The sequence below is a fragment of the Amphiura filiformis genome, chromosome 10 (genome assembly GCF_039555335.1).
Source record: "Amphiura filiformis chromosome 10, Afil_fr2py, whole genome shotgun sequence".
NCBI classification, from domain to species: Eukaryota; Metazoa; Echinodermata; class Ophiuroidea; order Amphilepidida; family Amphiuridae; genus Amphiura; species Amphiura filiformis.
The window spans coordinates 8163483-8181234 of NC_092637.1; the positions used below are offsets into that span (position 1 = coordinate 8163483).

General features: G+C 36.5%; 1 protein-coding gene across 1 annotated transcript; it reads left to right on the plus strand.

Moving 5' to 3' along the window:
- Nucleotides 1-15046: 15046 nt before the first annotated feature.
- Nucleotides 15047-16126, plus strand: LOC140162101 (uncharacterized). Its single transcript, XM_072185382.1, has one exon. The coding sequence runs from the start codon at nt 15158-15160 to the stop codon at nt 16028-16030; it is 873 nt and encodes a 290-aa protein (XP_072041483.1). The 5' UTR covers nt 15047-15157; the 3' UTR covers nt 16031-16126.
- Nucleotides 16127-17752: the final 1626 nt, after the last annotated feature.

The window sequence follows — 17752 nt, forward strand, 5'->3', positions numbered from 1 at the left end:
TGTGTATCAAAAGTGACTGATTTGAGTAGAATCATGCACCACCTGTCTGTGCTCATAAGATGGGTAATTTTAAACAATGGTACATTTGAAGTGGTATTTTAATTGATAAATTTGAAATAAATATCATATTATTTATTTACCAATGTCAATTAAAGGCCCATTCAGTGATTTGCTCATCTGGACGATAGTAAAAGTCATCAGAATTTTTGGTACCTTTGTCATTGTCATAGCCCGCTAGTGGCTCAGCCGAAAGCCGTGTATTTAAGACAAAATAAAGCATTTACATGTAATCTGTAATTTATTTTCTGTCAGTATATAAATTAGCTACACGTATTTGAATATGGGGCTTCAACTTCGTCAATACTGCCGTTTTCTTTTCTTTTTTGCCAAATTTTTCATCTCAAAAGTACCTAATGACAACTTGAATGACTTATCCTTCACTTTTAAGCAACTTATAAACAATTTAAGTTTTTTACACTTGCGCTGGGATCACAGAATAGGTCTTTCTTTAAGAAAAAAGAAAGAAAAACGTTTGCTTTTGTTGTGAAATATGTGACGATAATCACGGAAGTTCATTTAACGCTTTTCAAACTTGATACTTGTGAACATGGCAAAAAGTGGCCCAACTCGGGCTATTAAGTAAGATTGGTCATAGGATTTGAACCTAAAATATTTTGTTTTTCGAAAAATCATTTTTATTGTTACAGTCTGTAGTTACAGTAGAGAGGCCACATCGGTCTATCTACTAGTTAAGGTTTTCGTGCATCAGTTTTAGACAAAGGTGCCAGCCGGGTTAAAATTAATCATAAAAGTTTCATCATTCTGCTTAACCCGGCTGGTATTTCTGAAAAGTGATGTGAGCTGAGATATTTGTGTTGAAAATTTTTTTAAACCAAAAATGCCAAATATTAAAACAGATATTACTTTGAAAGTAAATATAGCATGAACTTCATGTTTGCTGTGGAAAATACATGTCACATGTGTATTCAATATTTGTTAACAAAAAAGTTTCGTCTGTATATCTTTGGGTGAAATGCATTATTTTGATGATTTTGTTCAATTTTGACCAAAACATTTACATGGTAAAAATAGAATTTAAAAAAATTAAAATATTTGAAATAAAAAGTATACCAATGCAACAAAAACTTGCCCGTACCCAAGATAAGCTCAACATTCAAATTAGAGGTGAGGCAATAGAACACATTGACCAATTTAAATATCTTGGTGTTTGGTTTGACCCATTACTTACCTGGTGTATAAATATTGACAAAGTGGTCTTAAAAGTCAACAAGCGTATTGGTCTTATAAGAAGGGTACGTAATGTATTGCCAACAAAAACTCTTGCCATGTTGTACAAATCTTTAATTATTCCACACTTTGATTATTGCGATGTAGTATGGGGTAATGCCTACAATACTCTTTTGTCTAAATTGAAAGTACTTCAAAATACTGCTGGTAAAGTTATTCTCGGTCTTCCACGTCGTTTTCCAACTGATGTCTTATTAAGAAGACTGAGCTGGGAAAAACTTTGTGATCGTCGTTTGAAACACCTTAATATTATGGTTTACAAAAGTCTTACTGGCAGTCTTCCCACAAATCTGTGCAATATTTTTAATACTGTTTCTGACATTCATAGCTACAGGACAAGAGCTGGTTCTCAGGGAAATTTGGTCCTATCTCTCTGTCGCAACACATCGGACAGTAGAAAATTTAGTTATAGGGGGGCTTTAGCATTCAACAACCTTCCAACTGCTGCTAAAGCACCACTTCCAGCCAAGCTTGGAACTTTTAAAAGAATTGTATCTTAATGCTATTTTTATATTTTTAATATATATTTGCTATCTGTACCTAAGTGTCTTTTAGTCCCAGAGTTTGTAATTTTGAATGTATTTTAATATAAAATATTTATTATTTTTGTAAATTGTTAACCATTTTGATGTATTTTGTTTGACCCCTGGGCACCCATGAAAAACAGTGTTCACACTGATTGGGTTTCCCCAGGCAAAATAAGATCTAATAAATAAATAAATAAATAGATAAGCAAATAAGTCAATCATGACAACTTCCTGAAAACAAAAGGGTTTTGACCTATGACCTCTTGAAAATCGAAGGTCATAATAAATTTTGGACCATTTCATACGCATGTTGTTTGTCTTTATGCCTTCTCGGACCATGTATTATATCATGATATCGTAGGACGATCTTTGGGTCGGCATAGACTGAATATTGAATCCCACGCACATTAATTCAAATCTACATCCTATTTTAGAATATCGGTTACCCGTTATTTTAAATGTATAAAGTATATTACATTTGATTTGTTATTTGAAAATAAATAGTGACTTACAATACATTTCATCTTTATTTGTTTCTTTGCAATCAATTAATGAATCGCAAAGAAATGTTTCTAGAATGCATGGTCCCTCAGCTGAACAGGCAAAGTATCCAGGAACACATAGACCTGAAACGAAACAGGGCGCATTAAATAGACATATTTACACTGAGAGCAACAAAATCAGTATGTCACCTATCCCTGCAATAAAGTCATGATCTTTTTGTCTCATAGTACAGTCCCAATGAAACGATATTCGCACGGTTTCATCGCGTTGTATATATATAGAGAGAGATTTTCCTGAAATATCGGGGAAACATCACACTGTTGGGCGGGTTCATCCCATACTGACCGACATGACCAATCCGATCCATCGTGAAAGATGATGTGATTTCACGAAAGATAACTGTTTTCACACATTGACGGATAACTTTGGCAAATTTATTACATAATGAGATGTACTTTTTTACAACATTTGGAAATTACTTAGAGGTTCATTTTTAATAGACACGTGACTTGCTGATTAATTCACCTATACTGAACGTAGTCCCGATGTTTCGTGTTTTGATACATTTGCGATCAACTTCAGTCGCCATGTAATACAACCGACAAATTCATTAAGGCCTTGTAAAGTAATGATAACTTATAGACGAGTCAATTTGGCGTTTGAGCTAGACAAAATTAGAACACCAATGTTTTTGCTTGCTAGTGACTCTAAACACCCTCCTGAACTACATATCCAAAAATGCAGGGCTCAAATTTCAAAATTGAGCGAATATGGATAAAAACCATCTAATTGTATTCCTCTCATTATTAGGATTCAGAAAGTATAGTTTGACCTGTCTCAGATGTACAGTTCATGAGTTGTAGGCATAATGGTTAAATGTCAAATTTGAGTCTTACATTTGCGGCCATTTTTGTATGCTAAGTATGCAAGTTACCATTTCCCCCTGTTGTCATTTTTGTCCTTTTTGGATATGTTGTTCAGGATAGGATGGTGTTTAGAGTCACTAGCAAGCAAAAACACTGGTGTTCCAATTTTATTTAGGTGCGCCCATTATTCTACTTAAATTGACTCGTCTATTGACAGTGCAGAGCAATGACAACGTTTGCATTGTAGCAGAGTAAAAGACATTTGTAGGCTCAAAGGAACAACATACCAGGAAACTCTGTGGTAGTCGATGACTCAGTGGTAGTTGGTGACTCGGTAGTAGTTGATGACTCAGTGGTAGTTGATGACTCAGTGGTACCCGATGTCGTGTATGGTTCCGTTGTAGCCTCTGAGCCTAAATTAGAACAAAACCAAAAACAATAAAAAGAAGCAGTTAACCGACTAAAACTGTTTCAAATACATTGGAGTAAAACATTAATATTTTCTGGGCTATGATATAGTGTAGCATACGTATAGTACTTTTTGTTCTAAATCCAAAATTTCGGCTCGTACTAATAGCATGAATAGTGCTGTCAGGATTTGTCTCGGTCCATCCCAGCCGGTTTGTGTTCCTCCGTGACGAAGGAGCACAAATCGGCTGGGAACGATGGGGCTGACGTTACAAAGTCAATAAACGCGGCGAAATGCCCATGTACGCATGCGCCATGTATGGTTTTATGTGGGGGCGTTTTTACGCACCTTTTCCGCATATCTCAAAGGGGAAAAGGGAAACAAAAGCCAGATGTGCGAACCGTCGCATTTGATAAGAACATCGTCGGGCTTGGACTTTAAAGTCTCATAAACTTGATTTTAAAATAAAAATTTAAAAAATCATAAACTTTTATTTTAGATTTTAAAAATTTGTAATTAAAAAATTCAATAGATCTTACAATTTATCTCATCCGAGTTATCTCCACATTCATTTTCCCCGTTGCATCTCCAGGCAGAAGAAATACATCGTAAATTAGTACATCGAAAATCATCTTCGTGTGGACATGGACCTATACGAGTTGAGTTCAAAAGTATGTACATGAATGACCCTAAATGGTATGCGTAAGATATTCAGTGCTTGGATGTACATCACTTTATGCTGGTTTCATACTTTCCTGCCGCTTGCCGCTTTGCCGCTTGGAAGATGATTTTACTTCACTGCGCAATCTCACCAAAAACGCTAGCGATGACCAGCGGCAAGCCGATATATCGATCACTCCACCGCTTTGCCGCGGCGGCAGCACCGCTGGGAGTTGAATTCAAGTCAACTCGGAGCGGTGCCGCTCTGACGTATGAGAACAAAATACGATTTTGGAGCGGTGTTGAGCGGCAAGAGTGCCTTTCAGAGTCATGCCGCTGCCGCTCAGCGATGTGCCGCTCCGCTTGCAGAAAAGTACAAGCGGCATGATGAAGCGTCATGCCGCTCAGCGGCAAGCGGCAGAAAGTATGAAACCAGCTTTAGATACAACGGTAATCATATATAGTCATTTTAAGGCCAGAGTAATGGAAGACACATTCATCCACGACCGAATTTGAGATTTTTTGATATTTATCAACACTAAGATGTATTCTTTCACTTGAAATTGATAAAATACAACTTGCTAATATTTATTCGCGTCGCGTGACGCGGCGCAACTCTGCGCGTATGTCCAACGCAGTCAAGGCGCATTCGGTATGTTGTTAACGCCAGCAAATGTGCAGTCAAAATGCCACTTATATTTTTTATTTATTTTGAATTTTGGCGCACTGAAAGCAGACATTATAGATTCATTGGTGCAAAAAGATGCATATTAGACCATGCACCAGATACAGCTTTTACAAGTGTGAAAGTCTTACCGTTTTAAAATTTAAGGACGTTTTGTGCATAATTTTGACATTTTTTTACTAAAACGTCTTTTTCTCAGAGTTCATTTTTGACAATATTGCGCGATTTTTGTGACAAGATAACTCGAAAAATATACAAGCAAAGGGTAAACTTTTTGCACTATCCTTTAGAGTACATCAAAGTCTAGGGAAGTTTTTTTTCATTTTTTCAAAATATTTGTTTTAAACAAAAATATATACCATTATGTGCAATTTTTAGCTTAATAGAGTGACAAAATGGCTTTTTTCACATGTTTTTTTCAATATTGCGAAAAAAGAGACGAATTAAAATAAAATAAAAAAACCTTCCCTAAGTTCATGTCTCTTCTTCATGAAAAGCTAACTGAATTTGTTTTACTCCGAACGTATTTTTTTCTAAATTGTCACAAATTTTTTTTTCCAAAAATGTATAGTTTTATATACTTTGGACATACAATTCAGAAATAATGATGCCAAAAAGGTCCATGTTCTCTCCCATTACTCGGCCCTTAATATCGCATACCAATATTAAATCTAATTGAAGATGTAAAGGCAATAAAAAGTCGATTCTGGGATCTGAACAATGGACAGAAGACCTTCCGGATATTGTGGCATTTAGAAGAAGAGAAACTTCAGATTACTTGACTTGACTTGACCCTGGCCGTATTGCTTTAGATTGATTGCGGATTTAAGCATTTCATGAGCATAAATTAAAGTAGATGGAAACTATGCCCTCTATTGACTAAACCTAGCATTCTTATGTCAAATCTCATTAACCCCTAACTAGTCGAGAAATCTAATATTCACCCCGACAACATTGTATCATTTAAATAACGTAAGCGCAAAATAATTAAAAGTGTGTCAACCCACCCTTTCATATAGTCTTTAATATTGCTAATATATCCACCAATGGTCAACGACATACTTTCCAATATTATGCATTATGACGTAGAGCGTGTACATGTCTTACCCAAATATCAACTATTATTACGACCGTTTGTTTTGTTCTGTCGTAAATTACTCTAGTGATTATGTAAAATTATGTATTAAGTCAAAGTTCTCCAAATATGTAACTCAATATCTTTGGAAAACTGACTAAATATATAGTATGAATGCTACCTTCTATAATTAAGTATTGTCTGATTTAAAAAAAATAGAAGTCTTATTTAAAAAAATTAATAAATATTTCACTTATTTTGGCAATAAAAAATTGATCTCACATTGCAATTCATCTTTGTATGTGTCTACACAATCCGGGAATTCGTCGCATACATATCTGCGTTCAATACATGGTCCCTCATCTGAACAAGCAAAGTCTGGATTACATGGATCTGAAAAAAATAATGTGCTGCTTTGGAATCATTTGCGATAATGTAAACATTGTGGTGATCGATCATATACAGAACCAATACTATCAGAAAGTGTACAATGCGGCCTACCTGGGTCTAACGTAGTAGCCACTGGTGTTGTTGTACCTATAATTTAAAAAAAGATTACTAAATTAAAGGAACATTCTATATAAAATACAGTAAGGTTTGCAATACATAAAAACTGTAAAGAATCCATAATATGCCGTAATTCAAGTCGGCTGCAGTTAATTCTAGAGATAGTAAATTGATGTCATAGATTTTATTAATTTATGAGAGATGTGAAGAACAAAACAAATATAGAACAATCTTACAATCTGTCTCATCGGAGTTGTCTCCACAGTTATCATCCCCATCACATATCCAGTCAGGATCAATACACCGTAAGTTGGTACAACGGAAGTAGGATTCGTTAAAGCACGGACCTATATACAAAGAAGAAGAATACAATCAACAGTATCTCAATTTGGGGGGAGCAACATTTACAACATAAGCACCATTTGGATGGTTGAGTTGGCAATAATTGTTGGAAAATTTGTCTGAGAATTGAACTTGACCTTCCCTGATAAATGGGCATTAGCGCCGTTTATTTTAACAGCATTTATAGGTTAATGAACGCGTATTACTTGTTGGGAGAGAAATTAGACAAAATGATGCACGCGCGCTGGTGTTGATGCGTCTAATACACAAGCCCCGAAGGGGGTGGGGAGGGAATTAGACACATGAAAGAGTGTATGAAAATGACTTTAAATGACATTCTTAGTCAGTGGGAGTGGTCTATTACGTAGACACATAATCTGATTGGACAATCGCATGGTTTTGGGTGTCGTCTATCAGGCTGTAGACGACCCCACGTCATCATGAGTGCTGATAACGCGTAACACGCTCATAGAGGTGCGCGCATGTATCGCGTTGTGTGCGTAGACGCAGTGCGGGATACTAGCAGTACGCGCATCAAAAGATATGAAGTTGTAAACAAGTTTCGTTCATTTTAGAAAAAGGGGAGTTTTTTTTTGCTTTAAAAAATAGTTTACAGTTACTAAAATAATATTTAACTGACTAAGAATGCGCCGGTATCCACTACGATAAAAATATTGGACCTGCCTGTCGTCTATCATAGGTAGAGGATAGGCAAAATAAAAATTCCTATCGTTTATTCTCTAATTCTATTACTCTCACGACCCAATGGGTCGAAATAATGGGTCAAGCGCCGTAACATATTCTACGCATAGCATAAGGCTTGGTTACTCGCACAATATTTTCGTGATACGCGTGTATCAGTACGTATACTCGTTCTACCTTGAAGTAAACAACCTAAAATATTTGGGCAAAAAAATGATATTTTCTTTAAATCGCACTATTTTGTGGTAATAGAATAGATAAAAAACGTTTAAATAATGGGTTCGGCTGCGCCTCTCCCATTATTACTAGGCGTGCGAGACCATAAAAGTAGGATTCAACAATGATCGGGGAGTGGGGGTCTTATTTACCTTACCCTATCAAAATCGTCTCAATACTTATGGCCAGCATTGTAGATTGTAAAAAATACAGACATCTTTGTTCAACATACTGTTATCTAGAATCGATAATTTATCATTTTACTCACAAAAAAGTTCATCTCTCTTTGTATTTTTGCAATCTATAAATGCATCACAAAAACGTCTTTCTTCCATGCAAGGTGAATCACGGGAACAGGCATGGTAACCCGCTTCACATTGACCTGAGAAAAGAAGAGAACGGATTAATTCAAACAGCGTCATTTAGGAAACAAGGCAAGAAATTAATAGTGGCTGCTTCTGAACGAAAAGCAACAACAAACGCAAATAATTGTAAAAGACATCTAAACATAATTTTCCACCAGCTTCGTCGTCGCAAATTATAAAGGAGTGAAGTAGAACAGGTGATCCCGCCTGGAAATCGAACCCATGCAGGACCTCAGGTTTACGAGACATGTGCCCTAACCACTCAGCCACGGGAAATTCCCTTTATATATTATTTTAATTGATCTTTATGCTCCTTGTCCAAGCAAATTTATAGATCAAAATCAACAAATGGAATATTATGCGTGACATAATTTATGATTTTGATAATATATGGTGTGATCAAGCAAAATTAGTCTGAAGTTTAATTTTCAGTTTTCTATATGATTGCATTTTGCAGAAAACCCCATTGAAATTGAACATTTAGTATGAAAGATATGAACCGTATTTCCAAAACAATAGGCAACAAAAGAAATTATTTCATTTGACTATACCTGAAATCAATATTTCCGACTTGCGACTGATTTTGCTTGATCACATCACATATGGTAATGATTTGAAGTTGCATTTGTATTAACATATAATTTCTATGATAAATATAAAACCATAACTATCGAAGAAATACTAAACAATATATGTTAGTGGACACTACGAATGAGCCGTAAATCCGGCAAATTGTATTCTGAGATACAGTGCAAAATATGCGTGAGGGTCGTATTCATAGGTGTCTCAATTAGGCGCGACATGTTTCTCGTTTAAATCAATCAATAATCCTATTGCTGAAGAGGATAATAATCCTCTACATTATAGAATCATTAAATAGAGTCTTTGTTTGCTTTGGCTAAATCCTATTCAAGTGGTGGGTTACAATTGCATTGTATTTTGTCTGGGTATGTATAACCAACAATTAACAATGAGAGGACATTCCTGAAGCTCGTTGACTTAGGATGATTTAAAATGACCGCCAATTATGACTTTATTACTTGCAATGTGGAAAAAGAGACACACGTAGAACCGAAAAATGTACTATTTTTGTTGAAGGAGCAAAGTTTAACAAACCATAACCCCGCTTCTGGATATCGTTTGAAGTCAAATGATATACTATTTTAAAGCTTATGATATATATTTTCTAAACACGAAATAAAACAAAATTGACCGGGGCCGATTTACGGCTGATTCGTAGTGTCCAGTCATATATTGCAAGAAATACATCCATATAAATACATGTGTATTATAGTTCATGAATCTTTTATAAACATCTTTGCGGGGCAGGTATTGTTACAATGACTGGATGAAAGTGGGATGTTCTGTGCATACATACTGACTGTTTCAAAATGCATTAATACTGAATATGCTAGATTGAACGGAATTCTGAAAGCAATTCCAACGTTTGGAATTAATCCATGCGTTTTAAATTAACAATTGAATAAACCACGCATTGTATCGGCCCTTGGGATAATCGGCAGGGGCACATCGCTTAGCAATTTCGACCGCATGCATCGTTTTGATTTGCAACTTTTGAAAATGCACCAATTTTCATATATTAGTATCAATCTTCGTCAATTTAGAGTGTTTGGTAGCAAATTTGGTATCAAAGTTAAGCTAACAAGATTCTGCACACGACTTATCAATCAAATTGTCACAAGAAGATCAGGTTTTGGTGAAGGACTGGTTACATAAGTGCGGGATTACTTTATTGGAGGTGTTTAGCATTAATGTGCTGATTATAACGAAATAATGAATGAAGTAAGTCAACTACTATACCATTACTACTACTACATGACTACTACAGCATTAGCCCGATGATTTGTAAAGACTTATGAACAGTCTGGGTTTATGATCTCCCAATGAACTTACCATTACGGTGCACTTCAAATATGTAGAATACACCCTTTATCAATCCCGTTATTGTTATACTCCGGTATTCTGGTTTCACTGTAGTTGTGTTCATCCAATCTTCAGACCCTTCCCTCTTATATTGGATGGTAAACAAAGAGATTTTGTCGTTGTTTAGTACTTTCCAATCCCAGAATATCACACTAGAATTAGTAATGGGTTTTAACCTCCCCGCAGTTACCAGACCTGTACCGGAGAATAATAAAAAAAGAGAAATAGTAAAAAAAAAAAAAAGGAAGAAAGAAGAGGACAACAAAGAACACAATTAGAAAAATAAGAGGTGACAAAGAAGAAGAAGAAAAAAGAAGAAACAAAGACGAAGAAGGAAGAAGATAGAACAACATATCCTACAAGATGTGAAAGAAAAAGAAAATACGAAAAATGTCGAGGAAGGTGAGGAAGCAGGGAGAAGAGGAGTGAAAAACAGAGGAAACGTGAAAAGGAAAGCAAATTCAAACAGTAACTCACCATGCATACAGGAAACAATGGGCTATTCCATTTAAAATCCACACAACCCCTGTGGAAGATTTCAAAATCTTCCCCAGAGGTAGTGTGGATTCCAAATATCTCGCCATGAACATTATAAATGATGAAATTACCACAGTGTGCTGTCTACATAGACTGGATCTATTTTGAAAATTCGCGTTCCAATTGCCAAGTTTACTTAAAAGCGGGCAACCATCGTATTATTGTTAAATTGAGTGTATTGAATTTGAATTTTTTGTCTGTGTTAGTAGAGAGGCCACATCGGTCTATCTGCTCTAGTTAAGGTTTTCGGGCATAGAGGGTTGACGAATGAGGTCTATGGTTTTATTTGTTACAACTAAAATGAGTATCAGATAGATACATGATTAGCTTAAATCCTGTATGAATGAGAAATGGCTTTTAACCCAAATTTCCACACAAATAAATGACATCTTGTGAAAACCTTCATTGACCATCCAGGATTTGAACCTAGGACCTTCGGATCACTGGACCGATGTTCCTTCAACTGAGCTAATGAGTTTAGCATACTCTCTATCATCTTCTCATCAAAGAAACGTAGAAACAGGTTTTGAAAATCATTCCGAAATTAAATTCGAGACAGAGAAAGGAAGTTAAACTATGTGGTAAATTACATGGATGGACAGTGAGTGAGTTCACTGGATTAGTGGATATCACTTACGTATGTGGAGACTTGTATTAAAAAACGGACAAAATGTCTCAATAAGAGATACAATTCTAAATCTAACATAAATAATCAAGTTTAAAGTCACTACCACGTATTGACTCATGAACCTCCTAACACTCGAACTTTGATCGACCATTCTATTCCTGAGAAAAATGGTAGGTCATAATTATTTTCTTTTAAGACACTAGTTTTACTCTACGCACCTCCATCCTCGACACTGCAGTCGTCACCAGCAAATCCAAGTCGACAAATGCACATACCATTTACAACTATACCGTTCTTGCACTCGACTGTGCTACCAGTCACTACAATTAAGTCAGATGAAAGAATAGTGAATATTATTTTTCACACAACTCAGGAGCAAATAGTCAAACTACAAATGCAGTGAAGATGGAATTATTCTTCAATGTTGAAAATGTAAATATTAATATCATTAGCTATCTGCATCTATACATATTATCTGCTAATAATCATAGGCATAGATTGCTGGGATGGGTGGGGGATTCCCCCAATATTTTGCTAGGGGTTTCTGACCAGATTAACCTTACATTGGATTATTTTAGCCCCAGAATTGCTAATTTATGCACGCTTCGCGCAAATTGAATCCACTTTTGCACCATATTTCATCAGTTTAGCTTCAGTATGGTAAAAAAGTGTACCACTTGTACCATAAACTTATTCTGTCGCCAAAAGGTGCTGGATTCACTATACTTCAAGAAATTGTGTCCAACCCCCCCCCCCAATGTCAAAAAAGAAATCTACGCCAATGCTAATAATACGATAATTGTATATTTAGGTTGATACGTATCACTTACTAACAGAGAAATTGGACACGCTTATGCACGAGTGCTGATATACTGATATGATGCGTCCAATGCGCGAGCCCAGCCGGGGCACGTTATCAATTTACACCCAAATAATGTGTCCGAGCATACTGCAGTTACTGTCCGTTTTCCTATACACAATACACAGTGCTCTTCCCATTGACGCGTGACCTCTACAAATAGCCTACGTTAGAAGTATGGGGATTTGCCTAGTTAACGTCGCTGTGTGAAAAATAACCGGCCGATATTAAAAGTACTCTTCTAAAATTCTAGAAAATATAGTTTTGTAACATGTCCTAAATTTTTAGCTAATTTAGATGTTTGGAAATATGCGTACTTTGGTGTTTTAGTGTATGTTATAGGTAATAGTACATTGCCTAGTTGACTTCGCTGTGTGAAAAATAACCGGCCAATATTAAAAGTACTCTTCTAAAATTCTAGAAAATATAGTTTTGTAACATGTCCTAAATTTTTAGCTAATTTAGATGTTTGGAAATATTCGTACTTTGGTGTTTTAGGAAGGATATGTAAACGACAGATAACACCAAAAAATATGAAGAAATTATTTCCAAACCGTGTTAAGTCAACAATCATTATGTTGCTCATTTTCAAGAATGCTGGTTAACAAAAAGCAGGCCATTGTCTCATTTCGTGAACAAAGGTCCACATACCATTGTTTCCTTGCGTTTCCTTGATAATCGGTTACCTAACTGAAGCTATAAATACCAGCTCATTGCGATACCGCACATATAAAACAGACACATGTGCACAACCAGAGAAGATCTGATTTAATCAGTTGAGCTGTTTTCAATGAGTGTTATCTTGGTTTAATAGCTTTTAATGGGGTTTAAGTCCTGGAAAGGTCGCGGTGAATTCCACATCTGGTGGCAGGACAGTTGTTGCTGCAGCGGTCGTCGTCACATCTTGTGGTAGAGCGGTTGTCGCTGGAGCGGCAGTGATGTAAGAAATAAGTTTAAAATAGCCTAGTCATTTTATCACTCCCAACCCAACTTGCCAGGAAATTATTCTTTGTATCATTTTATCATTAGTCACGTGTCATTTTTGTGATTAGTAAACATTGAAGATGGGGTTAGACCTAGACAAAAGTATTATACTGAATACAAAATTCAAATATTCACCAGGTGCAACGGTTGTTTCAGTAGTATTACCACGTTCACCTGGTGTTATGGTTGTTGATAGTTCCATTGGTATTGTCATCATTGGTGTTTCAGTAGTTTTACCACATAATTCTTCGTCGCTGCCATCAATACAATCTGCGTAGTTATTACAAACCCAATCAGCACGGATGCATCCACCAGCAGTACACATGAAGTCACACTCACAATCAGCCTCATCACTGTTGTCATCACAGTCATCATCGAAGTAATCACATCTCCACTCTACTGGAATACATTGTTGACCATCAGCACACATGTATTCATCTTCATCACACACAACTGTAAATAGAAGAAAAGACTCTAAACCATCTGATTACACTACGAAGATATGAATGGAATTTGTGTATTTTGCTCGATCACCAGCATTTAATGAGTATGATTGGGCACTCATTTACGTGAATACATAGTTTTACAACAACGATTTTTGTCGTGTCTTCTGTTGAATTACGCTGTGTAATTATATATTATTAGCATTAGTAATTACCCGGGAATTCTTTGATGATGGAATAAAAGATATACAGTAAGCCAAAGAATTAAGGTACCAGTTGTGTTCAACCCTAAATATCATAAATAAAGACAAGTATGTCAAAAATTAAAACAAACAGCGAATACCTGTATTCTTTAGCTTTGATTTAAGACCTTATTGGTTGAAATTGGTTGAGAATTAAAGAAACAGTGATCTAAAACCTAACGAAGAAACGAAATCAAAAGTTGCACTTTTGTGTTCTAATCAATTAAAGCACGACGTTAGTTTTAACGTGCTAATCAATTGAAGCACGGCGCTAGTTCTCTTTTTCGCGAACGCTTTGTGTACAAATCAATAGGACATGCAATGTAGTAAACTGCAACTTTTAAATTGGCATCTTCCTTTGGTTTTTAGATCGTCGTGTCTTTATTTCTTGAACAATTTCAACGAATGAGGTCTTAAATTCGAGCTAACAGATGTAGCTATTGGCTGCTGGTTCCAATTATGACATATTTGGTTATCAGACATGGGTCAATGATACATTGGACAAGCACAAATAATAGACATCATTATGCACTTCAGAAACGGTTTGAGTGTTCGACGATTTGGTCAGCTTGCTTACCTGGTGGCTGCGTAGATGTTGCTGTAGCAGCTGTCGTCATATCTGGTGGCGGTGCGGTTGTTGCTGGGACAGCAATCGTTACATCTGGTGGCATACGAGTTGTTGCTGGAGCGGTGGTCGGCACGTCTGGTGGTAGAGTGGTCTTCCCTGGAGCGGCAGTTGTCACACCTGGCGGCAGAGCGGTTGTCGTCATATCTGGTGGGAGTGTGGTCTTCTCTGGAGTGGTAGTTGCCACACCTGGCGGCAGAGCGGTTGACGCTGAAGCAGCGGTCGTCACTCCTGGAGTAATGTAAAATAAGTTCAACATAACCCAGTCATTTCCTTACTCACAGCCAAAATGCCAGAGAAAGTTTCTTTGCATTCTTTTATCATCTGCCCTGTGTTATCTACGTTATTAGACCCCGAGGTGGTTTTAATTATTATAATTAAGCTAAAGTATATACTTATTTTTTTGCCAATAGAAACTGGTACAATAAAATAATTCAGAAAACTCGAGATGACATTCCCTCGGTTTTCTTTTCTCATATAAACCTTTGTCTAGCGTACTCAACATGTTTGTAACGGAATTCCGTATTTTTAATCGTGTGCCAGATTGATTACCTGGTGGCTGAGCAGTTGTTGGAGGAGCAGTATACCCAAGATGGCGGAGTAGTCGGTCATCTATACACCGAGCTCCTTACCAAAACTAATTTTGTTCATTGTTTGCGGCAATTTCAAACCGAGTTTTGAATGCATGTTTGAATATGTTATCATAGTGACGCCGCCACATTACCAAGTATGAGTGATAAAAGGAAAGGGACGAGAAAAACTAGGTCTACATCCAGCCAAAGTACTAGTGACACGCCTGTACAGCCTGTACATCAGCGTACTCCCACTATGAGTATGCTTTCGCCACCTAAACATGGCGACAGCGCGGGTACATCACCATCCTTTGCCGAGATGTTAGGGGCGATGCCCAAGTTAAGCCCGGTAGGTCTTCCGGCTGATATGACACCGAAACAGCTTCAGGAACATGTCCAGAACTCGATTAAAGAATTCCAATCTCACGTAAAATTGACATTGGATGGACTGTTCAAAGGAATGCAAAAGCTAGAAAGCGAACTGAACAGATCCATCGAGTTTCAAAGTTCGCGAATTGATGCCATGGAAGCTAAACTCAACCCCCTAGAGGAGGAAAATGCTAAGTTGAGAGAACAAGTGGATTCGCTAACGGGAAAGGTACAACACCACGCTGACCTGATCAACAAACAAGAGCGATTTTCTCGACGTAATAACATTCGCGTGGTCGGTGTTCCAGCTACTGAAAACGAAAGCTGCATAGATTTTGTTGAGAAAATGTTAAAGGAACAATTCAAAATGGACGACGTGACTGTCGAACGCGCCCACAGAGACGGCCGCGGATACCTCGGCAAATCGCCTCATTTGTTAGTAAAACTGTTGTCATATCGCGACAAGATCGAGATTATGCAAGATGCCAAATCTGCCCTCAAAAATGAATCTTACTTCATTGTTGATGACTTGACCAAGGCAGACTTGGCTGAAAAGAAGAAATGGGGACAACGAGTGAAGGAACTATACAACGAAGGAACTAAGTTGAAATTCTTCGCCGGAAAATGGCGTAGGAATGGTCAACCTTACTTCACTGAGTGAGTTGAACTGATATTGATAAACTGTAACCCTATTACTATGTCATCACCTGTTTTTATTATGTCTTACTAGTATCTCTGGATGACTATTCATTGATTTGGTACCTATTTCATCTTGTGTTCAAGTTGAATTTATGATTGGTGATGTCATATTTTCTTACAATGATATAGTTTAGCAATTACTTCATTTCTTTGATTATGTTTAGTGTAATTGCGCTTTTTATACATGTTATGCTCAGGAAATTTGAACAGGTAAAGTTGCATTTATTTCATAGAATACAAGCCCTTGTTTGTGATCATATAATAGCCTATTTAATTGTTGATTCATACATTTTGTTGCCAATATTTACCTTGCTTACATTGCCATTGCATTGACTTTCATTTATTATGAACTGTTCATAGTATTCTCTTGTAAATGTTTATTACTTAAAATATCATGATCTATATACCATTCATTGGATCTGCTATACATGATCATCAGCTGTTTTAGGTTGAATACACTTTTCATTGACTGCAAGTACTATCATGTTTACAAAATTCATCGACCTGCCCAGACATAGCCCACCTTCCATCTATTGTGCACATCATCTTTGAGCGGGTATACCTGCTCTTCGCTATTGTCTCGTGCTTGGTACTTTTGCCGGTAATCCCACACCTCGTTGGCTACTCTGCTCAGGTCGATGACCTATTTTTTTCCAATAACATGCAGTTCTTCATTAAATGTATGCGTTATGTTTACAAATAATGTTATATTATGTTATCATATCCATTATTATTAACTACTGTTCATTTCTCTGAATATGTTCTGTGTGACTGTTTTATTTTATAGCCACACATGACATAGTCAGAGGATATGATTTTGTGGATTTGTTCAAGTTTCTGCTTATTTATATTGCTTGTTTAAAATGGTCAGTTTTCTGGCATTTTTAGTTGTTTACTACTGTCCATTTCTCTGATCATGCTTTGTATGGCTGTCTTTTGCTATTCATGGCATGACCAGAGGATATGGATATATGGAACAAGAGTTGGCTTTATGTTACAGGCCTATAGGCCTGTATTTTTTTTTCAATGGTATTGAATTTTCATATCCTCATACATAATATGGCAATTTCTCAGCTCATTTCTGGTATTTTCAATCTACTACTATCCATTTCTCTGATCATGCTTTGCATGGCTGTCTTTTGCTATTCATGGCATGACCAGAGGATATGGATATATGGAACAAGAGTTGGTTTTATGTTACAGGCCTATTGGCCTATATTTTTTGTTAAATGATATTGAATCTTCATCCTCATGCATTATGGCAATTTCTCATTGCTCATGTCTGTCATCAACGTTTATTATGATACGTATGTTCATGACAACTTAAATATATATTTCTTTAAAGGTTTATTTACATTATTAATGTTATTTTGAATCTATATTTATTTAGTCTACAATCAAATCAGTTATTATTTGCCATCAATATACTTCACATTTTTCTGATCATGCTTTGTGTGCATGCTTCTGCTTTTGTGATCAGAAGATTTGTGGAGCTTCACCTGTGCCCAATCAATTGATTGACTTATTCTGTGTTTCATAACATTGTGAGCTGAGTTTGTATAATCATCTATTCAAAGTATTCAGTTATGTATCCTGAGTCCATTATTTTATATGATCAGATCCTCTGTAGCAGTCAATACGTGCATCCTCGCCTGCTCCTATTTTACTATCATCAGCTGTTTAG